At 42.5% G+C, this 24,703-nt stretch overlaps 1 protein-coding gene across 1 annotated transcript in view; it reads right to left on the reverse strand.

Moving 5' to 3' along the window:
• Positions 1-4,811: 4,811 nt before the first annotated feature.
• DHRS7C (dehydrogenase/reductase 7C) overlaps positions 4,812-24,703 on the reverse strand; it is a 32,831-nt gene continuing 12,939 nt past the window's right edge. The window contains exons 2-7 of the mRNA XM_042781946.1: positions 24,129-24,241; positions 22,196-22,198; positions 20,867-21,077; positions 13,574-13,666; positions 6,325-6,471; positions 4,812-5,020 (exon numbers count right to left, since the gene is read on the reverse strand). Of these exons, the coding sequence (XP_042637880.1) occupies positions 4,812-5,020; positions 6,325-6,471; positions 13,574-13,666; positions 20,867-21,077; positions 22,196-22,198; positions 24,129-24,241 (776 nt within the window). The remainder of the gene's footprint in view (positions 5,021-6,324; positions 6,472-13,573; positions 13,667-20,866; positions 21,078-22,195; positions 22,199-24,128; positions 24,242-24,703) is intronic.

Genomic DNA, 24,703 nt, shown 5'->3' on the forward strand with positions numbered 1-24,703 from the left:
TGCTTTTGAGTTGTGGTGTTGGAGAAGAATGCAAAGAGTGCCATGATCTGCTAAAAGGACTAACAAACCTGTCCTGGAAGAAGTGCATCCAGAATACTCCTTGGAAGAGAAAATGGACAGATTTTGTCTCACCTACTTTGGTCATGTTGTCAGAAGGAACCATTCCCTGAAGAAGTCAATGAGGAGGGGAAGGCCCTCAATGAGATAGATCGACACAGTGTTTGCAGTGATGGGCCCAGGTATAGCAAGGATCATGAGGCTGGCACAAGATCGGACATTGTTTCATTCTGCTATGCTTAGGGTCACTATGAGTCAGTTGGAGATGACTCAGAGACACCTAACAACAACAGCAACAACAGTTACTTCTTCCCTGTGTCCTTCCCTCCCATGCATTCCTGCCCACAAGCTGTCTTCCTGTACATACGTTGTTGTTGTTGTTAGGTGCCATTGAGTCGTTTCCAACCCATAGCGACCCCATGCACAGCAGAACGAAACACTGCCCTATCCTGTGCCACCTCCATGATCCCTTCTATACTTGAGCCCATCATTGCAGCCAACGTGTCAATCCATCTCTTTGAAGACCTCCCCCTCTTTCATCGACCCTCCACCTTACCAAGCATGACATCCTTCTCCAGGGAATGGTCCCTTCTGACAACATGACCAAAATAGGTACATACACAGCCCTTCTATTCTCCCGTAGTTGATCTCTCCAAGGAGTGTATCTACCTAATATAAATGTTCAGCTCATATGCCTGGCTTTTGTTTGGCAGGAAGCCACAGGAGTGGATTCAATTCCAGACCTGAAGGGCAACTAGGGGCCATAGTCTCAGTGGTTCCATAAGGCTCTATCAGACCAGCAAACTTAGTCCTTTTTTAAAAAATGATTTTGAGTTTGTTCTCCCACTCTGTCCAGGATCTCCCCCTCTGAGTGTTTGACAGCGCTAGCCAGGAACCATCTAGTTCTTCTGCTCGCACAGTCATATAGGTGGAGGATCACATGGTGTACCCATTGCTTGGATGAATTGTTTCCATGTGTCTTTGGGTTTCTGCATTTTTCTTTGCTCTGGATGAAGAGACTGCCATCGTTGCATCTAGATGGCTGCTTGTAAACTTTTAAGATCCCAGTCGCTACTCGCCAAAGTAGGATGTGGAAAATGTTTTTGTGTAGTATGTTATGCCCATTGAACATGATGTCGCTTGTGACTATGGTTCCAAGCCCACAGGTTCAACTACGAGCTCCCTCTGGGTAGCTGGGTGTGGCCAAGAAGTGACTATAACCTTGCCCCTTGTCAGCTCTACTATATACCTGGAAATTCTTACAGAATGTACAAATACACTTGTAGAAACATTGTCTGCCAACCCTATGCATGGTCATGGGCACACTTCCCCCTGCATAGATATACCTAATAATTCAGCCTGTCCACCCATCTATCCACCCATAGATCAATGTTTGCCTTCACTGACGATGCAGTACTGTATGTGCAAAAGGGTTCCTCTTTGTTGTCTGTACCTTCCATGCACTCTCTATGTCTTCCTCTTCCTCAATGCCACCATGTTGATTACTCACATTTGGTATACTGGCCTTCTCTTCACCCAAATCAATACTTGTCTCTACCTGTCTGACAATGTTCCCTCCCCTCCATTTCCATCCCTGGTAACCAACAAAGAAAATTTCCTTCCATATAGAAACCTTTCCTTGACTTTTTACAATAATGAACTAATATAATATTTGTCCTTTTGTGATTGACTTATTTCACTCAGCATAATATCCTCCAAGTTCATCCATTTTGTGGGGTGTTTTGCCAAGTCTACATTATTCTTTAGGGTTGCATAGTATTCCATTGTGTGTATGTACCATAGTTTGGTTATCCTTCTGTTGACGGGCATGTGGGTTGTTTCCATCTTTTGGGTATTGTAAATAGTGCTGTGATGAGCATGGATGTGCATATATCTGTTTATGTCCTGGCTCTCACTTCTTTAGGATATATACCTAGTCATGGAATGGCTGAGTCAAATGATATTTCTATTTCCAACTTTTTAAAGAATGGAAAAGCTGTAAATTTTTTATGGAAGCAGACTGCCACATCTTCTCCAACTGAGTAGCTGGTGGGTTTGGACTACCAGCCTTTTGGTTGACATCCAAGTACTTTAACCACTGTACCACCAGGGCTCCTTTCTTGCCCTAAAGTAAAGCTGAATGAAAACCATGTGCATCTCTTCTGACTAACAACAAATTAGACATAAAGACCTTTTGAGAAACAGATCTCATTCATAACCTGGGCACTGCCTGTATTTTGTGTTATGAAAGCACCAGGCAGGTTGCCTGGGCCCCTCTTCAGACCAATTAAATCAGTGTCTCTGAGCAGAAGGAGTTAACATCAACTTTACTGCTCCTCAGGTGGTTCTGATGTGTTCCCCAGACTGGAAGTTACTGCTAGCAACATGTTGTTGTTGTTGTTGTTAAGTGCCGTCGAGTCTTTTCTGACTCATAGCGACCCCATGCACAGCAGAACGAAACACTGCCCGATCCCGCACCAGCCCCACAATTCCTGCTATACTTGAGTCCATCATCGCAGCCACCGTATCAATCCATCTCCTTGAAGGCCTCCCCCTCTTTCGTCGACCCTCCACCCTACCAAGCATGACATCCTTCTCCAGGGAATGGTCCCTTCTTACAACATGACCAAAATAGGTGAGACGAAGTCTGGACATTCTTGCTTCCAAGGAGCATTCTGGCTGCACTTCCTCCAGGACAGATCTGTTAGTTCTTTTAGCAGTCCACGGTACTTTCAGCATTCTTCACCAGCACCACAACTCAAAAGCATCGACTCTTCTTTGGTCTTCCTTATTCATTGTCCAGCTCTCACATGCATACCAGGCGATTGGAAATATCATGGCTTGTGTCAGGCGCACCTTAGTCCTCAAGGAGATATCCTTGCTCCTCAGCACTTGAAACAGTTCCTTCGCAGTTGACTTTCCCAATGCTACACGTCGTCTAATGTCCTGACTGCTGCTTCTGTTGGCATCGATTGTAGAACCAAGCAACGTGAATTCCTTGACAACCTCAATCTTCTCTCCATTTATTGTGATGCTGCTCATTGGTCCAGTTGTGAGGATTTTTGTTTTCTTTATGTTTTGATGTAATCCATACTGCAGACTGTATTCTTCAACCTTCATCAGTAGGTGCCTTAAGTCATCCTCACTTTCAGCAAGCAAAGTTCTATCATCTGCATATATCAGGTTGTTAATGATTCTTCCTCCAATCCTGATACCACGTTTTTCTTCATATAGTCCAGCTTCTCGGATTATTTGCTCAGCATATAGATTGAATAAGTGTGGAGAAAGGATACAACCCTGACGCACTCCCTTCTTGATTTTAAACCATGTAGTGTCCCCTTGTTCTGTTCGAACGACAGCCTCCTGGTCAAGGTACAAATTCCTCATGAGTACAATCAAGTGCTCAGGAATTCCCATTCTTCTCAATGTTATCCATAATTTGTCATGATCCACACAATCAAATGCCTTTGCATAGTCAATAAAACACAAGTAAACATCTTTCTGGTATTCCCTGCCTTGAGCCAAGATCCATCTGACAATAGCTATGATATCCCTTGTTCCACGTCCTCTTCTGAATCTGGCTTGAACCTCTGGAAGTTCTCTGTCAATATACTGCTGCAAACATTTCTGAATAATCTTCAGTAAGATCTTACTTGCATGTGATATTAATGATATTGTTCTATAATTTCTACATTCTGTGGGATCACCTTTCTTTGGAATGGGCACAAATATGGATCTCTTCCAGTCAGTTGGCCAGGTAGCTGTCCTAGCCACATGGAACCATTTAAATTTAATAAGATTACCTGAAGAAAAAATTTAAATTAATTAAGATTAATGCTTTTTGAAAAATTCAGTTTCTTAGTCACACAGGCCACATTTCCAGTGCTCAGTGGCCATATGTGGCTAGTGGCTGCCATATTGGACAGTGCAGATATGGGACACTTCCATAATTGCAAAAACTTCTATTGGGCAGCACTGTCCTAAGGGGTTGTCAAGTCTTGCTGATGTTGGAAGGTGGGTTAGGCAGGTCATCCTCGTATACCATGGAAGTGTATTTCTTAGTGAGGTTCTGCGTAAATTGATGTTCATGGTATGAGGAGGGGTTAGGCCATTAAGGCCTGTGTTTATCTGCTCAGTTATCTAGACCCTATAGAGTCTAGAATCTTCTGGAAGTGTGTCTAGAAATTTTATAGATTGACTTGTGTCCCCCAAAATATGTGAAGGAATCCTATTCACTATACCTGTGGATATAATCTTATGTGGAAAGAGTGTTTACTTTGTTATGTTAATGAGGTCATTAGGATGTTTTCTAAACCTGATCACTTCTGAGTTATCAAAAAAGCAGATCAGACTCAGAAGCAGACACAGGGGGAAGACAGATGTCATGTGAAGATTGCCAAGAAACCAAGAAATGCCTGAGATTATGGACAAGGAAGGAATTGACATGGCCCAGACCCTGGTTTGGACTTTTAGCCTCCAGAGCTGAGAAAATAAATTTTTGTTCTTTAAAGCTATACACTTGTGTTGTTTCTGTTATAACAACATGAGGGAACTAAGACAGGTATTGATGGGTGGAAGACACCCAGAGACCTCGTAGCTTTTGAGCTGGTCTTCAGGACATCTATCTGAGATTGTGAACATCTCCCACCAGAAAGAGTCAAGATTAGGGGTGTGGTTTTTGTGCTGAGAGAACAGAAAACCCAATGCTTGCAAGAAAGCCTTTATTCCTCAGGTAACACACCTGCCCCCTGTAGTTAATTGTCCTCTGGGACATTGAGCTTGTCCTTCACCCCACAAGACACCACAGCAAAGAACAACTCAGGGAAGAAGGTGCGTATATACATGGCAGCCTTGGGGATGGGATTGACCATGAAGACTTCTTGCTTTTTCCTCCTTACAGTGCGCATCACCTCTTCAGCCACCTCTACAGGGTGTACCCCATAGGTCAGTTTCCTGAAAAAAACTGAAAGCCCCACAGGAGAGGGCAAGGGTCTATTACAGTCTCAGCAGGGAACAAACTGGCCAGAACCCTCTTTGTGACCAAAAGAAGGGGTGTGTGTGCAATGCCTGGAGTCATGGTGCCTGGTGCTAGGACAACAGCCATTCACTGACTGTGAGACACTGGAGAGGCACTCTGTGTCTCTGAGCTTCAGCTTCTTCATCTATAAAACTGGCACAGTTTCCTATCCTATTAACTTTGTGGAGTGGTTATGAGCAGTAGAAGGTACATGGAAACTAATAAATAAATAAATAAAAATAAAAAACAAGGTGGCAGATGAACAAAGGTGCTGTTGTTCATGATGTCATGCTTGTCAAGAGCCTCTTGGAACCTCTTGATATGTTCACCTTCTTGGTTCATCAATCTAGACCTAGAGTCTTGGTCAAGGCACAGTGTCTTACATTTAGAGTATTTATAATAATAATAATGATAAGATACATATATAGAGCACTTACTTTATGCTGGTTGCTGTTCAAAACCTTACAGCAGTACCCCTCAGTCCTCCCAATAATCTACCAGTACTGGTTGAGTTGACTCTGACTCATGGTGACCCCATAAATGTCAGAGTAAAACTGTACTACATAAGGTTTTCAATGGCTGTTTTTTGTTTGTTTGTTTGTTTTTAAGTATATCACCAGGACTTAATTCTTAGATGTCTCTGGATGGACCCAAACCATCAATATTTTGATTATCAGTGAGTGTATTAACTGTGTACACCACTGAGGTACTCCCAAAAAAACTCCATGAGGCAAGTGTAACCATTAACTCTGGTTTTCTAAAGGGGTATTTGAGGCACAGAGAAATTCAGGGACTAGTCCACAGTCAAACATCTGACATGTCACAGAGACAAACTTTGAGGACAGTCAGTCTAGTTCTAGACTTTTAACTTCTGTTCTGGGCTGCTTCCTAGGAAAAGAGAACAGGAGTGTTCTTAAAGACCACCTCCTGGTTATTAACAAATGAAACTGTGGCTCAGAGACAGGTAGTGACTTGCCCAAGGTCACAGAGTCAGTGGGTGACTGAGGTCAACCAGGTCTTGGTCCACTGACTTAGATATTAGGGTTCTCTGTATTTTGTGCCTCAGGACTAAAGGTTTGGGCCCCCTCTCTGCTGTTATTTGGTTGCCAAGTCCCATCACCTCCAGTCTCATGCTCCAAGACTACTCCTTGTGCTCAATGAAATAAGACTATGCCAGAAGTGTCTCCCTCTCGATCCCCCACATCCCAGCCTCTGCATCCCATTCCTCCAGCTTCCCTCTGGAATCTCACATTTCCAAATGGAAGATTCCCAGTTTCCCTGCCCTGGATATGACCGGATGAAAGTCGGGCTCACGGTGCTAACAACAACGTCAAATTCCTCCACTTCCGCCCGGAGACAGTCAAAGAATCCTAGCACAGCGTGTTTGGAGGCAGCATCTAGAAGAGAAACCAGCCAGAAGTAGTGCTGGAGGGACCCCAGGCATACTTCCCACAGAGCACTTGGAGACAAAGGGGCCAATGTGCGACATTCCAAGAACATCAACATTGGAAGGGGCCTGTGATGTTGCTTCACCCTGCCCCTCCCTTAACAGATGAAGAAACAGAGACTTCCAGGTATGGAAAGAGGTAGAGCTGGGACTGAATCCAGATTAGCCACCTGCCATCTGTGGGACCTTGGGAAATCCGTTTACTTCACCGAGGCTCTTTTCTTACCTTTAAAATAGAGATAATATCTCCCTTGCCACAATGTGAAGATCAAATGAGAAAATGTATAAATAAATGGTTGGCACAAACCTTAGTTACCTTCCCTTGCTGGGAAAGTGGACATCTGAGTCCAAGGTTCCAGGGCCAGGTGGTGCCCATGGTGGACATGGAACAAGAATTGATGACAAACAGGTACAAAAGATCCTTTTGAGGTGATGGTAATATTCCAAACTTCAATTGTGGTGACTATTGTACAATTTTTGCTTCCTGCCCTCCTTTCCCTCAGAAAACCTGTCCATGTCAGCTACTCACTAAATTCAATTCAAATTGCAGGGGCCATGGACAGTTAAACAACAACAGTCTCAGGAATTGCAGAGCGATTGGACATTCCTTAAAGTTTAGGAAAGTTGGAGCTCCCTCTGGAATATAGTGAACTCCAACTTCACAGTTTGGAGGTATTAACGTGCCTAAGACACTTGACTGCTAACCAGAAGCCTGGCAGTTCAGACCTACCAGCCATTCCTCCAAAGGAAGTTTGGGCAATATACTACCGTAGTGATACTGCCTTGGAAACCCAAGGAGGGGTCGCTATGAGTTGGGTCCAACTCAGCGGCACATAACAACAACAACAACAACAACTGCAGGCTGAGTAAGGCAGTAGATGGATGTATCATGGTCCTTACTTTCATAAAGGGAATCCCTGGGTGGAACAAATGATTAACATAGCAGGCTGCTAACAAAAAAATGAGAGGCCTTAAATGAAATGCCTGGTGATCTACTTCTGAAAAATCAGCCATTGAAAACCCTGTGGAGGACAGTTCTACTCTGGCATACGGGGGATCACCATGAGTGGGAATCAACTCTAGAGCAACTGGCTGTTTCCAGAATTGGTTTAGTTTTCAGCAGATTTGCAAATTACAAATGTCTATGGTGCACAGTGTCAGAAGGAAAGGAAAGAAACATGTCCAGTGGGAACTTGGTGACCAGAAAGCATGGGTCCTGTCTAAAGGCAGCATCACGCTTGGCTCCAAGTGATTGTTGCCAAGCAATACACTTGGGGCTGGACCATAATCTTTATGGAAGCAGACTGCCACATTTTTCTTCTGTGTGGTGGTTATTGGGTTCAAACTCCCAGCGTTTCATTTAGCAGGAAAGTGCTTAACCACTGTGCTACCAGGGCTCCTTCTGCAAAGGTTATAGCCTTGGAAACTGTATGTTGTTTATTGTTGTTGTTTTGTGCCATTGAGTCAGTCCCGACTCATAGAGATCCCTCCTTGGGTCTCCGAGGGAGTATCATTACGGAAGTAGATTGCCCCATCTTCCTTCTGAGGAGAAGCTAGTGGGTTTGAACCACCAGCCTTCTGGATAGCAGTAAAGTGCCTTAGGCACTACACTACCGAAGCTCCCTATGTTGTTATTGTTATGTGCCATCGAGTAGGACCCAACTCATAGCGACCCCTCCTTGGGTCTCTGAGGCAGTATCACTACGGAAGTAGATTGCCCCATCTTCCTTGCAAGGAGTGGCTGCAGGGTTTGAACTGCCAGCCTTCTGGTTAGCAGTCAAGTGCCTTAGGCACTATGCTACCAGAGCTCCGTGTAGTATCACTATTAAGGCAGAATTAACTTGATGGCAATGTTGTTGTTGTTGTTGTTATGTGCCGTTGAGTCGGACCCGACTCATAGCGACACCTTCTTGGGTTGCCGAGGCAGTATCACTACGGAAGTAGATTGCCCCATCTTCCTTCCGAGGAGTGGCAATGGGTATTTATAATTAAAAAGAAAATACCATCATGCCAGCCAACCAAAACCCAGATGGTACCAAACTTAGGATGGCCCTCCCAGGTTTCTACAATAACTAAGTACATCAACTCACTTGATCTTTTCTGCACCTGTGTGACTCACTGACTCATTAACTTAATATACTGAATCAAGAGAAGGAGAGGAGACATTATCTCTTCTGGTGGTGTAATGGTTAATGTATTTAGCTGCTAACCAATGGATCAGAAGTTCAAACCTACCAGCTGCTCCATGGGAAAAAGATGAAACAGTCTGCTTCTGTAAATATTTTCACCCTTAGAAACCCTGTGGGGCAGTTCTACTCTGTCCTACAGGTTCGCTATGAGTCCAAATCAACTCAATGGCAGTGGTTTTGGTTGGTTTTATAAATAATAACAAAAAAGAAGCTCAAGAGGTTATTTGAATGGCACCAGGTTGCACAGCCAGATGTGACAGAATCTGGACTAGAATCCAGCCCTCTTCTCTTCTACCCTTCATCAACACCCTCCTTGTGGATCATAGTGAATCTAGTTTTGTTGGCATGGATAGGGTCAGCACAGCCATCAAGGATCAAATAAAAAACATAATGAGATAAATATTGTATATCCATTAGCATGGCTGGAATCCAAAATGTGGACAATAACAAATGTTGGCAAGTATGTGGAGAAGCAGGAACACTTGTAGACTGCTGGTGGGAAAGCAAAAGGGTGCAGCCACTCTGGGAAACAGTCTGCCAGTTCCTCAAACTGTTAAACATAGAATTATCATATGATCCAGCAATTTCACTTGTAGGTATATACCCGAGAGAAATGAACACATTATGCCCACACAAAAACTTGTACACATGTTCATAGCAGCATTATTCATAATAATAAAAAAATGGAAACAACTAAAATGCCCATCAGTTGATGAGTAGGTAAATAAAATGTGATATCCACACAACAGAATATTAATTGTAGAGCCTGAAAGATCTTTTAACCAGAAGCCTTTAGTATGGAGATTGACACGTCCCATGCTAGCCCTAACGCCTCCAGGTAGATTGACACATCCCATGCTGAGCCCTAATACTTGTAGTAAATGTCCCATACCTCAGAGCCTTTTATCAGAAATCTGCATGGCTCCAAAAAGCCTCTCATCCACCTTTGAAGACTATGAGGGCTCTCACCCCCCCGGGGTTTCGCAGAGAGTATGCACATATCAAAGAGATCCGCTGGCTCCAAAAAATCTCTCACTCACCTTTGAAACCGGGGGGATTCCAACCTGCCCCAAATTCCCAAACCCCTATCATAAAAACCAAATTATGTACTCCACCCTATGTTCCTCTATAAAAATCTCTTAATGTAAGAGCACGGGGTCTTTTGCTCAACCCATTGCGGGGGTGAAAGCAAGGACCCTAACTTAAGTTAGCTAATAAACTTTCCTATTGCTTTTTGCATTGTCGTATGTTGGCAAATTACTTGCCCCGAACTACTCCTTCATAACCTGGGCACAACATAATCAGCCACAAAAAGGAATGAATGCTGATACATGGTACAATGTGGATCAATCTTGAAAATAGTATGCTGACTAAAACAAAATCAGACACAAAAGGCCACAGATTATATGACCCACTGCAATTGTGTCAATTTGGGCTGTTAGTGACCTTACAGGACAGAGTAGAATGGCCCTATAGTGTTTTCAAGGCTGTAAATCTTTATGGAAACAGATTGCTTCATCTTTCTACCACGGAGCAGCTGGTGGGCTCAAACCACCGACCTTTTAGTTAGCAGCCCAAAGCTAACCCACAATGCAACCAGAGCTCCTCACATTTTATATGACACGTCCAGAATAGGCAAATCTATAGAGATAGAGAATAGATTAGTGGATGCCGGTAGCATAGGCACTTGACTGCTAACCAGAAGGCTGGCGGTTCAAACCCACCAGCCACTCCTCGGAAGGAAGATGGGGCAATCTACTTCCATAGTGATACTGCCTCGGAAACCCAAGGAAGGGTAGCTATGAGTTGGGTCTGACTCGAAACCACAACAACAACAACAAGGGCTGGGGTGTGAGGAGATGTGGGAATGACAGCTAGGAGTGTGTGTTTCTTTATGGGTTAGTGAAAATATTCTAAAGTTAATTGTAATGGATGCACAACTCTGTGAATATACTAAAGGCTGTGGAATTAAATGCTTTAAACAAGTGAATTGTATGGTATGTGAATTATATCTCAATAAAGCTGTTGCCAAAAAAATTGTTGTGAGCTTTTCATTCACCCACCATCAATTCCTTCATTTATCCAACCCACATGTGTCAGACATCCGTCTGGGCAAACACCTGGGTACAGAGAGGTGCCTCTGCCCTTGTGAAGCCAGGTGAAGCAGTTACCATGGCAGGCAATTTACAAATGGTGGTGCTAGTGCAGCAAGAAGGGTGTGTACTATCATTGGAAGGAAATATAGCATGATGTGCCCAACTCCAAGCCCTTTGATTGTAAGTATCCAAACCCCAAGCCTTCCCACTGAGTTGATACTAAGGGAAAGATTCTCCCACTGCCATCAGATGACACAAGTCACTCCCATACCTTCCCATCAGAGCCCCAGTATCTGTCAAAATCCAGACTTGAAAGAAGAGGACTTGGGGTTGGTCCAGGTGGCATCCCTTAAGTTCTGACATTTCTATGGGGAACTCTGTACCAGTTAATTCCTTTAATTGCAAAGCAGCTAGATCATGGCTGGTGGAAGCTGGGAGAACCTGGTTAGAATTCTTAGTCCTTACTGCTGTTATGATTCAGAAATGCTTCAAGGAAACCATATGCCCCATATAGGTTGATGACCAAAGGATCCATCGAAATGCTCATACATACCTCTGTGTATGTTCCCACCTCTGACTGTGTCCCCAAGACCTGGCTTGCAGCATCCAATTGCTATTTGTTGAACAAATGAAGGCACACAGCAAGGAAAGTTATCCAGTTCATGAAAGTAGCATGCATATGGAGTTTTAAAGTAGAATGAATATCAGGACTTCATTTCTCTTTATGATTAATATTCCATTGTGTGGATATTGTAAACCATGTTTTGTTTATCCATCCATCTGTTGATGGATATTTAGGTTGTTTCCAACTTTTGGCTATTGTGAACATTAATGGCAGTGCATTGTCTATGTAAAAAGGGTTGAAGTGGCCAAAATTGAAAAAAAGAAAGAAAAAAAAAAAGCAGGAGAGCTCATAAATGGGCTGAGGAAGGGAGGAAAATGAGGAAAGTGGCAAAGATTGCCTGGTGTGGACCAAACTCATCCCTCCTCCTGGGCCCACCATCTCATATAGGGTCACTTTAAATCAGAATTGATTCAATAGCAGTGAGCTTGTTTTTCCTTTGAGGGGGGAGCACAGTAGCCAGCACCTCCCAGTGTCTCTTACAGTTAGGTGTGATCATGTGATTGAATTCCTGACAATAGGATGTGAGCAGAGCTGATATGTGCTACTTCCTTTTCTAGAACTTTAGGCAATTGACATTCCTATTCAACACTCTCTTCCCTCTTTTTGCCAGCCATAATGTAAATAGAGCAGAGTCTCAGCATTGACCATGTGGAAGATGATGTCAAAGCAAATACATGGTATGATCTTGGGTCCTTGAATGACAGACCATGAAGTGTGGTGGTGCCTGCTGACTAGACCATCACATTTACACTATTACATGGAAGAGAAATACCCTTCTTCATTCTTATGTCACAATCTTATAGCACTGTGACTTAGGCTTTACCTAAATAATGCCAAAGGAAGAGGAGAATCAAACATAATTAGGGGTACCTTCCCATTTTTCTTTCCTTCCTCTTTCCCTCCTACCATCTGATCCATCAAACAATTACTGAACTCCTGTTTTGCACATGGTGGTGGTGTTAGTTGCCATCGAGTTGGCTCCAACTCATAGTGACCTCATACACAACAGAACAACACAATACCCAATCCTGTTCCATCCTCATGATTGTTGGCACCCTCCAGTTCATTGTTGTAGTCACTGTATATTTTGAGTGCCTTCCAAGCAAGGAGGCTCATCTTCCAGCACTGTATCAAACAGTATTTGTTATTATTCATATGTTTTCCACTGACTAAATGTTCCTAGTCTATCTTAGTCTGGAAGCTCTACTAACACCTGTCTACCATGGGTGACCCTTATATCATTTGACATACTGGTGGCATAGCTTCCAGCATCACTGCAACATGCAAGCCACCATGGTGTGACAGACTGACAGGTGGTATTGCAGGCACTGAAGAAGTGCATAAGGCATGCACCCCACCTTCCTTGTACATACTTCATGGGGGATGAGAATGTCTCCAAAAGTTTTCAAATGGATTCAATGAACATATACCCAGGAGTCTCTCTCCTCCTTGGGCTCCTTAAAGGACCTTCACCCTTGGAAATGTCACTTTGCTGGAATTCTGACCATTTCATTTTTTTTTCTTCTTCCTTTTCTGAACCTCACCATCACTCTCTCTTTTGTGATGTGCACTCATCTTATCTTTCCCAATTGTAATGTTTCCTGTCCTTGGAGGTGTCTTTGTGAAGGAAGGAGCATTTGAGCTGGCTCCTAAGCACCCACTTCAGGTGTGTAACCTTCACCTGAATTGAGCATGTTCAACCAGCACATGTGAGACTGTCAGCTTCGAGAGGGACTTTACCTTCTATCCCTCAGTGTCTCCCAGAGTGCCCTGCATTTTATGTTGCTGCATTCTATGTTGTTGTTGTTGTTGTTTGCCGTTGAGTCAGCCCCGACTCTTAGAGACCCCTCCTTGGGTTTGTGAGGCAGTATCACTACAGAAGTAGGATTGCCCAACCTTCCTTCCGAGGAGTGGCTGGTGGGTTTGAACCGCCAGCCTTCTGGTGAGCAGTCAAGTGCCTTAGGCACTATGCTACCAGAGCTCCTAGGTACCCAAAAAAGGGGAACTAAAGAATGAAAGAAAAAAACAGCAGACTCCCTCTGCTCTGGAGCCCTTCCCTCCTTTGTAACCAGATACCTAGTCCTGGACAACACAGCTCTGAAGAAGATGTGGTGAAGAAAATGCTTTGCCTTAGCAACTTACAAGCTGTACGGAACGGGATTCCAAACTTCCCATGGATGTTATTCACTAACACAATTTGGCCAGTTCTCCGGGAGATCATGTTGGGAAGCAGGGCTAGAAAACACAGGACAACAAGTCACTGTTAAACATCTGAGACTAACTTGAGCAGTAGCAGGCAGTCCCCTCTCCCCTACTCCCACCCACATCAACATCACAAATGGTTCTTCTACCTCCTTGGTAATTAGGGTACAGGATTGTAGTATCATTTACTCCAGTGTTTCTAAAGAGTGGGCCAGGGGGTGCTAGAGAATTGCTGGGTATTTTTAAATCCACCAGTGAGGCAATAATTACCACAATTTCTGTAGTGAGAAGAAATTCCATTTTGAGTTCTATTGTGACCGGAAGAAAGTCTTATTTTGATTCTAACATGTCTTTAACACCTCTCTTGCATGCACTTTCCTAATAAAGAGAGGGGAGACTTTAGCTCTGAGCACTCTCAGGCTTGGGGGAGAATTTACTAACTTTGGTTAATAAGTAGAAGGAATAGTGGTGAGATTTGCTTTCAAGATGCTTTCTGTTTGTTGAGAATGAAAGGTTTTGTTTGTTTGCTTTTTAACTTATGGTGGCACATATTTTCTTCTAAAATGAATTTAATTTTAAATGAGGAAAGTTAGAGAAGGATATTTAGCAATTAATTTTACAGGCGGGGATGTGGCAAAAAGTGAAAAGATGGTCCTCAAAAGACTCAACTTTCAGAATGATTGACTAAATGCAGTCCCTTCATATAGGGGATAGGCCTACTCAGACCCAGAACTAATGACTAGACCCTAGTCCTTCAAAGTCCCTCAACAAGTTAGAGGCTCAAACAGGAAGAGAAACCAGTCCTAGCCTTTTCCACTCCACTTTTTGCATCCCTCACTTTGATGTGGGTGAGTAGCCCTCTCAGGGGTGACTGAATGGCACACCTGTGCTGGCCTGCTTGGTGTGGTCAGGGACTGGCTGAGGGAACCCTTATCTCTGGAGCACCATTTTAGAAGCTCTTGGAAGTCATCTTTCTGCTCCAAATGCTTGTTTTCTTTTATCAGTCATAGGACTGAAAATCCCATTACTAGAGGCTCTCAGTATAGGACTGCTCTCAGCTGTAGAGGAGATGACTTTCAGATTGGGCCTTCTCAGTGTCTGCCAGGACATCCCATTCCCTAAATGTAGGACTCCCCCCCCCCCACATACATTCTCCCTGTTGAGGTTCTATTTTTCTTTTCTTTTAAAAAAATGATTTTGGTTAAATATATATAACAAAACGTTTGCCACAGTAACTATTTTTAAGTGTACAATTCTGTGACATTACGTTCACCATGCTGTGTGACTGTGACCACTATCCCTTTCCTGTTAGCTTGTCATACTGTGGTAGATTTCATGTCACTGTGCTGCTAGTAGCTATATCACTGGTTTTTCAAATACAAACAGAGTCTTCCATGGTGCACGGGTTTCAGCAGAGCTTCTGGAGTAAGAAAAAGGACTAGATAAAGGACATGACATTCTACTTCTCAAAAAACTGGCCAGTGAAAACCTTATAAATAAGAGTGAAACATTGTCTGATATAGTGTCAGAAAACGAGCCCCTCAGTTTTGAAAACACTCCAAATAAGACTGAGGAGGAGCTGCCTCCTCAAAGTAGAGTTGATCTTAATGATATGGATTGAGTAAAGCTTCCAGGACCTTCACTTCAAGATGTGGCACCATTTAAATGAGAAGAAACAGATGAAAATATCAATAAATAATCAGAACATGTAATGTACAAAGTATGAATGAAACTGAAAGTCATCAAAAATAACATGGAATGTTCAAAACAACAATGGGATACCATCTTACCCCAGCACTAATAGCGAAGTTCAACAAGACAGAAAATAACAAATGCTGGTAAGGATGTGGAGAGATTAAGACTCTCATACACAACTACTGTGGAAAGCAGTATGGAAATTCCTTAAGAAGTTGAAATTAGAAATAATATTTGACTCAGCAATTCCATTACTAGCTATATAACCTAAAGAAGTGAGAACCAGGACAAGAACAGACATATGCATACCCCTGTTCATTGCAGCACTATTTACAAAAGGAAAAAGATGGAAACAACACTGCATGATATGAATGAACTTGGAGAACATTATGCTGAGTGAAATAAGTCAATTACAGAAGGACAAATATTATATTAGTTCATTATTGTAAAAAGTCAAGGAAAGGTTTATATACAGAAGGAAATTTTCTTTGTTGGTTATCAGGGGTGGGAGGGGAGGGAAGGGAACACTGCTAGATGGGTAGAGACAAGAATTGATTTGGGTGAAGGGAAGGTCAATGTACCAAATGTGAGTGATCAACACAGTAGCATTGAGGAAGAGTAAGATACAGGTACGTGGGAGGTACAGACAACAGAAAGGAACCCCTTTGCATGTACAGCACTGCATTGTCAGTGATGGTAAGCATTGATCTATTGGTAGATAGATGGGTGGACAGGCTGAATGATCAAGTATGTCTAGGCAGTGGGGGCTGTGCCCATGACTATGTATAGGGTAACCAGATAATGTTTCTACATGCATATTTGTATGTGCTGTAAGAATGTCCAGGTGTATAGTAGAGCTGACAAGGGACAAGGTTGTGGTGGCTTCTTGGCCACAGCCAGCTACCCAAAGGGAGGAAGCAGTTGGAACTGTGGCATCAGGACCATGGTCTCAGGGAAAATCAAGCTCAATTGTCATAACACAATACACAAAAACGTTGTTCTACATCCTACTTCGGTGAGCAGCAACTGGGAACTTAAAAGCTTGCAAGACTTCTAGATGCAACAATGGGTCTCTCCTCGTCCAGAGCAAAGAAGAATGAAGAAAACCAAAGGCAATGGAAACAATCACTCTAAGGGACTGGTAGACTGTGATCCTCAGCCTATTTGACCATGAGACAAAAAAAAATTAGATGGTGTCCAGCTACCACTGTCAACCACTCAGATGGAGATTGGTGCAGGAACTCCTGGATAGAGTGGGAGGACAATGTGGAACAAAACTCAAAATCATAAAAAAAAAAAACAGGTACTAAGGCCCCTAGTTGTCCTTCAGGTCAGGAATTGAACTCACTCCTGTGGCTTCCAGCCAAATAATAGATAGGCATATGAGGGTAAACATTTACATCAGGTAGATACACTCCTTGGAACAATTTATCATGGTAGAACAGAGGGGTGGTCTTTGCACAGGGAGACAATGGGGGGGGTGCATGGGAGGGAAGGACACAGGGGAGAAGTACCTATGGAGAGGAAGTGGGGAGAGAGCTATTACCTTGTGGGGAAATGCAATCGATGTCAGACAAAGAGTGTATGAACTGCTGTATGGAAAATGAATGCTCTGTAAACTTTTACCCAAATCACAATAAAAATTTTTAAAATAGTAATAATATATAGAATGCATAAAGATCAATATCCTAGACATTAGTGAGCTAAAATAGGTTGGTATTGGCCATTTTGAATCAGACTATTTACTATGTACTATGGGAGCTCTGGTAGCATAGTGGCTAAGACACTTTCCTGCTAACCAGACGGCTGGCGGTTCAAACCCACCAGCCACTCCTCGGAAGGAAGGTTGGGCAATCCTACTTCCGTAGTGATACTGCCTCGGAAACCCAAGGAGGGGTCGCTATGAGTCGGGTTTGACTCGACAGCACATAACAACAACAACATGCCAGAAATGAGGAGCTCTGGTGGCATAGTGCCTAAGGCATTTGACTACTAACCAGAAGGCTGGCAGTTCAAACCCCCCAGCCACTCCTCGGAAGGAAGATTGAGCTATCTACTTCTGTAGTGAGCCTCAGGAACCCAAGGAGGGGTCACTATGAGAAGAAGCAGTGGGAAGAAGCCAGGACTGACAGCCTGATCCAGGTAAGGGGACGGAGAGACCCCACCCAAGGCAGGAAGTAGCAGCAGGAAGAAGCCAGGGTCCATGGCTGGAACAGGTAGGGAGAAGGCCAGGAAGTGGGCATATGATCAAGAACAAATGGTATTGAAGGAGAAGTGGAAGCTGCACTGAAGGAAGTGACAAAAAACAAGGCTCCAGGAATTAACGGGATACCCATTGAAATGTTTTAATAAATGGATGCTGTGCTGGAAGCACTCACTTGGCTATGCCAGGAGATTTGGAAACAGCTACCTGGCCAACTGACTGGAAGAGATCCATATTTGTACCCATTCCAAAGAAAGGTGCTCCCACAGAATGTGGAAATTACTGAACAATATCATTAATATCGCATGCAAGTAAAATAAAATAATCCAACAACCTGGACTGTATGAAGAAGAACATGGCATCAGGATTGGAGGAAGGCTCATTAACAACCTGAGATACACTGATAACACAATTTTGCTTGCTGAGAGAGAGGATGACTTGAAACAGTGACTGATGAAGACTGAAGAATACACTCTGCAGTATGGATTACATCTCAATATAAAGAAAAGAAAAATCCTCACAACTGGACCAATAAGTAGCATCACAATGAATGGAGAAAAGATTGAAGTTGTTGAAGACTTCATATTACTTGGTTCTACAATCAACACCAATGGAAGGAGCAGTCAAGATATCAGATGACGTATAGCACCAGGCAAATCTGCTGCAAAAGACCTCTTTCAAGTGCTGAAGAGCAAAGATGTCTCCTTGAGGACTAAAGTGCACCTGACATAAACCATGGTATTTTCAATTGCCTCATATGCATGTGAGAGCTGGACATTGAATAAGGAAGACCAAAGAAGAGTTGATGCTTTTGAGTTGTGGTGTTGGTGAAGAATGCTGGAAGTACCATGGATTGCAAAAAGAACTAACAAATTTGCTCTGGAAGAAGTACAGCTGGAATGCTCCTTGGAAGCCATAATGGCCAGACTTCATCTCACCTACTTTGATCTTGTTGTAAGAAGAGACCATTTCCTGGAGAAGGTTATCATGGTTGGTAAAGTGGAGGGTCCAAGAAAGAGGGGAAGGCCCTCAACAAGATGGATTAACACAGTGCCTACAATGATGGGTTCAGGTATAGCAGGGATCATGGAGCTAGACAGGACCCAGAAGTATTTTGTTCTGCTGTACATAGGGTCACTATGAGTTGGAGACAACTTGATGGCCCCTAACAATAACAACAACATGCCATAAATGACAAATTGAAGAGGAATGGTGTCACATTCATGATCAAAAAGAACATTTCAAGATCTTTCCTGAAGTACAGCACTGTCAGTAAATATCCATACACCTACAAGAAGACCAGATAATATGAGTATTATTCACATTTAAGCCCTAACCACTAGTGCCAAAAATGAAGAAATTGAAGAATTTTACAAGCTTCTGCAGTCTGGAATTGATAAGCATGTAATCAAGATGCATTGAAAATTACTGGTAATTGGAATGTAAAAGTTGGAAAAAAAAGATCAGTATATAGAAAATAGGGCCTTGGTGATAGAAACAATGCTGGAAATTGCATGATTGACAAGGGATATCATTATTGATGTCAGATCAATCTTGTGTGAAAGCAGGGAAGACCAAAAAGAAGTGTATCTGTGTTTTATTGGCTATGCAAAGGCCTTTAACTGTGAGGATCATAACAAATTATGTGTAACATTGCACAGAATGGGAATTCCAGAACACTTAATTGTGCTCCTGTTGAACTTGTATACAGAAAAAGAGGCAACTGATCAAACAGAACAGGGGGAGACTGAGTGACTTAAAATCAGGAATGGTGTGAGTCAGGATTGTATCTTTCACCATACCTGATCAATCTGTATGCTAAGCAAATACTCCAAGATAGTGGACTATATGAAGAATAATGTGGCATAAAGATTGGAGGAAGATTCCTTAACAACCTACAATACGCACATGACACAACCTTGCTTGCTGAAAGTGAAGAGGACTTGACACACTTACTGAAGAAGGTCAAAAACTACTGCCTTCAGTGTGAATTATACCTCAACTTAAAGAAAAGTAAAACCCTCACAACTGGACCAATAATCAATATCATGATAAATAGGAAAAGATCGAGGTTTTCAAGAATTCTGTTTTTCTTGGATCAACAATCAACACCCAAGGAAACAGAAATCAAGAACTTACTGCATTGGGTAAATCTGCTACCAAGACCTATTTAAAGTGTTCAAAAGCAAAGATGTCACATTGAGGACTAAGGTGTGCCTGACCCAAGCCATGGTATTTTCAACTGCCTCATATGCACGCAAAAGTTGAACAGTGAATGAGGAAGACTGAAGGAGAATTGATATCTTTGAATTATGATGTCAGCGAAAAGTATCAAATATGCCATGGACAACCAGAAGAATGAACAAAGCTGTCTTGTAGAAAGTACAGCCAGAATACCCTTGGAAGAGAGGATGGTGAGACTGTCTCCCATACTTTGGACATGTTAACAGGAGGGACTAGTCTCTGGAGAAGGACATCATGCTTGGTAAAATAGTGGGTCAGTGAAAAAGAGGAAAACACTTAACAAAATGGATAGATACAGTGGCCACAACATTGGGCTCAAACATGGCAAAGACTGTGAGGATGGTGCAGAAGCAGGCAGTGTTTCATTCTGTTGTTCATAGAGTCGTTATGAATGGAAAAGACTTGATGGTACCTAACAACAATGATGTTCTCCTTTGATACATTTTTATTCTTTTATTTCAGGGCAAGAAACTTCTATTCTTGATTCTGTTCCACAATCATCTCCTGTCTCAATTTCCCAGGTTGCAGAACTTGACTGTGAGAAATCTCCCCCTTGTAGTCTCATAGGACGATTATTTTGTCCTTTTAATGGAGACATTCTCCTAACTTTCCAGTTTCTGTAAAGAGATTGACAATATAGTGGGTCTCTTGAAGTTTGGGGTAAACCCTTTTTCTTCTTCATTACTGAGGACAGAATCTCTACCTTTGTCCATCAGGTGAGAAGGGTAAGAGCAGATAAAATGCAAGGTTGATATGTCAAACTATATGCAAAGGACAAAGACAATAGTTAAGCAATGTCAAGTGGGATTGGAGCAGGAGCTGTGGATAGGAGTAAGAAGAGAAAGGTAAAAGACAGAGCTTGGGTGGGGAGTGTGAGTTGCAAAGAATATATCAGTAAAATATTTTCAAAATACCCTTTCTTTCATTAACATTTACAGTCAGCACACTGAAAGCTTTCACCAAGTAAGTAAGAATATTTTTTCGGGGAGAGAGAGGAAGGGAGGTCTATTCAGAAGTGTATGACCATATGGCTATGCTACAGAGCCTTCCCTAGAGTCCAGAAACCCACGTGAGGGTCAAACTCACGAGACCTTTGGTCAGTGTGATAGGCCCAAAGTAATTGGCATCCATGATCTTCTTGTCGAGTTCCAGAGAAATCTTTTGGGCAGGTGCCTTCACCTTCATGCTGGCATTGTTGATGAGGATGTCCACACAACCATAGCAGTCCAGGATCTCTTTGGCCACATCCTGGACACAGCTGATGTCTGAGAGGTCCAAGAGGACCAGCTTTGGGGTAAAGGTCTGGTGAATCAATGAGAGAGTCAAGACACTTGTGGAACTACCTTTTTAAACCTTGAGGTCCTCCAATTTAATAGCCATTCCTTCTGAAATTCAGAGCTCTGGGAACAACTCCAAAAAAGTGAAGAAGAAAAAGCAGAAACAACTCTGGTGTTGGGGTGGGAAAAGAGATTCATGGATAATCTATTCTTGGGACAGGACAACTACAATAACAAAAATTCCAATGCAAATATGGAATAATAAGTCTGAAACTTTGTCAAAGGTGTCTGAACTGATAATTCCAAATTCATCAGTTTACCTTTCATAGCCATTCCCTTTGGAGGCTGTGCACTTATCCAGAGGTGACATCATTACTTATAACATTTCTGAGCTTGTTTTTGGAAGTTGCCTTCCAAACTGGCCTACAAGCCATAAACAAATCCATCACCGTGTCAAAGAGAGAAACTTCTAGCGAATATCTTGCTTTGATTTTGGGGTTTTCTTATCCAGGAAATCAAAGATACACTTAAAAAAAATTTCCAACCAAAATCAATTTATCAGCAGATTTTCTCTCACCAAACCAAAACCAAACCCACTGCCATTGAGTCACTTCTGACTCATAGTGACCCCCCATAGGGTTTCCAAGGTTGTTAATCTTTACAGAACTGGATTGACTCTTCATTCAATCATGTTGAGATCACCCAATGGTTGAGCTTCTATATTTCTCCTTTCTCTTATCTTTATGTCTAAGGCATTTGACTGCTAACCCACCAGACACTCCATGGAAGGAAGATGGGGCTATCTACTTCTGTAATGATTTACCACCTCAGAAACCCAAAGAAGGTCACTATGAGTTGGAATTGACTCAGTGAGAGTGGGTTTGGTTTTTGGTTCTTCTCTTTATAAGCTCCGTTATATTTGGCTTCTTCAAACTATTTGCTTTTTCTAGTATCAAAATGATCTCCCTATATGCATATAGTATAACTGCTCAGAATAAATCTTACATTCAAATTTTGGTGCATTTTTATTATTTTTAACAACAGTAATTTGTAGCCACATTTTGTTTTTGACCAAAATCACACTTAGCAAAATATTTTTTGTGTGCCTGCTACATGCCAGGTAACATGTTTAACCCCAGATACTTGCTTCCATAAAGATTCTCATGGTCTGAGGGTGAAACAGATTCAAGAATTGAGAATACTTGTGATATATACACCCTAGTGTCTGACACACAGCCTTAAAAGAGGATTCACTGATGAAATTGGTTTGGGACACACATACTATTGCATATTCTTCTTAGATATACACAATGCACATTAGCATATAAAAGGCTCTGAAAAATCCTACAGTAAAGAAAAATGAGAAACAAGGTTTAACTCAGTATCTCCTACTCAATTGACTGCAGAACCTCATTTTTTCTCAATAACTAATAACCCAAGAAGTACATTTTGGAGTCAGCAGTGTTGTCCTATTTGATCTAATACATTCAAATATCAGACTTGGCCCTTAATGACTTTTGATTGCTTCCAAGAACCAAATTCAACTTCAAGGACAAAGTTTTGCTTGTTTGTTTTTCTTTAATCCTGGAGACAGCCCTGAAGGCAATCCCAAACAATTATTCAGAAATGCCCTGAAAACTGAAACCATATTGAAATAAATGTTCACCTCTTGGGTGGCACTTTGGAAGGAGACACAATACTTCTTTGCAAGAGATATCATCTGTGGTATTATTTTTTAAAAAACAAACAGACAGACAGAATATCCTCCATAAATTTTGATAATAACCTATACTTATGGCATTTCTTTAGAAGTTTCTGGGTGGCATAAAAAGTTAAACTCTCAGCTACTGACCAAAAAGCTTGTGGTTCAAATCCACCCAGAGGCACTTTGGAAGAATGGCCTGGTCATCTACTTCTGAAAATTAGCCATTGTAAACCCTGTGGAGCAAGTTCTACTCTGGCACACATGGGTTTCCATGAATTGGAATTGACTGGGTGGCACCTAGTTTATTTGTTTTATGGTATTCATTATCTTCTGGATCTTCTTTGATTCTGACTGAAATAGAATTGGGGGAGCAGGAGAGGCATTGAGACAAGAAGTACAGCAATGTAAACTTTCCAGCTAGAAACAGCCTAAGTGCCCTTCCCCTTAATAACATTGTTTGACTTCTCTAGCTACCGCCTCTTCCTCTTAAGAAATAATTAGCTAAGAGATATGGAAGTATGGCTAGCCTTGCTGACCATAAGCAGTAGTTTCATGTTTTGTAATGTGGATGATGCTAACTTCTGGTTTTTGAGTCCTTACTAGGAAACACTGAGCCATAGAGAGGGAACAAGTGGCTGGAGTCTGCAGTCTAGCTGAAACCAGTCCTGACTGTAACAGCATGCAACGAAGAAGGCAGTTTGATACTCTGGGAGATTTATCACCCTGCTGCTGTTGTTAGGTGCTGTGCAGTTGTCTCTGCCTCACAGACCTTATGTACAACAGAACAAAGCACTGCCTAATCCTGTGCTGACCTCACGATCCCTGCTATACCTGAGCCCCTTGTTGCCCTAGGGGAAGGAAATTCCCTCCACGTTGTTCCTTTCCCTGGCCAAGTTCCAGACTTTCAGCTTAAACCAAGCATGTGCAAAGGAATCAGTCATGGACAGGGATAAGGACATCAATCAGCACATTGTTCCTCCCTAGAAAATCTCCTCAAAACCCTTACCCATAAAAACCACAGGAGCCTTTGTTAGCAGCTACCTTAGCGACCCAGGTCTAGATGAACTCCTTTATTTGGCCAACTAAATAAAGCTGCTTCTTTCACTTTCACCTATTCTGTGTCTTTATTGTCGCACTGATCGAGACACAGATGTCTCCGGTTCTGGAATGGTGAGCAGTCAACATGACTCGACCTCTTTGTGACTGGCAGATATGCCTGTGTCATTAACAGTGGGACCATTGCCTCACATTACCCCAAACACTCATCCAATTACACCCTGCTGAAGGAATGCATTTGGCCAAAGGGCTGTCCCTTAACAGTGAATGCCAAGGTTGCCAAGGGTTAACCAAATCACTGCTGGAAGGCCTTACCTTGCTGGGGTCAGCTACGCTGATCAAGGCATCATAAAGGCTCTCTAATCTTTCCCAGTTCTTGGCACACAGCACCAGCCTTGCCCCACCAGTGTGGAACACTCGTGCACACTCTGTGGAGAAGAAGGAAAGCAGTCAGGAGCACTTTATAGATAAAGCCACTAGTGGTGGGACCCCCTCTCTTACAAATTCAAGAATCTTAGCAGTCATTTCATTCAACACCCTCCCTAGGCTGGACTTTTTTTTTTTCTAGCTTCCAACCTCAGCTTGGTTGCTTCCCATGATGGGAAGTTCACAGCTGGTTGAAACAGTCCCTTCCATAGCTGGAAAGTTCTGATTATGAGAACATTCTCTGTTATACCAGACAGAAAAATGATCTTGTCCAACTAGCTCTCCAGGACCACTATTGCAAATATATCTAAATCTAAACACATTGGAGCTCTGGTAGCATAGTGGCTAAAGCACTTGACTGCTAACCAGAAGGCTGGTGGTTCAAACCCACCAGCCACTCCTCGGAAGGAAGGTTGGGCAGTCTACTTCCATAATGATACTGCCTCGGAAACCCAAGGAGGGGT

The sequence above is a fragment of the Orycteropus afer genome, unplaced genomic scaffold (assembly GCF_000298275.1).
Source record: "Orycteropus afer afer isolate SDZICR_OR568_19922 unplaced genomic scaffold, OryAfe1.0 scaffold00199, whole genome shotgun sequence".
Classification (NCBI taxonomy): domain Eukaryota; kingdom Metazoa; phylum Chordata; class Mammalia; order Tubulidentata; family Orycteropodidae; genus Orycteropus; species Orycteropus afer.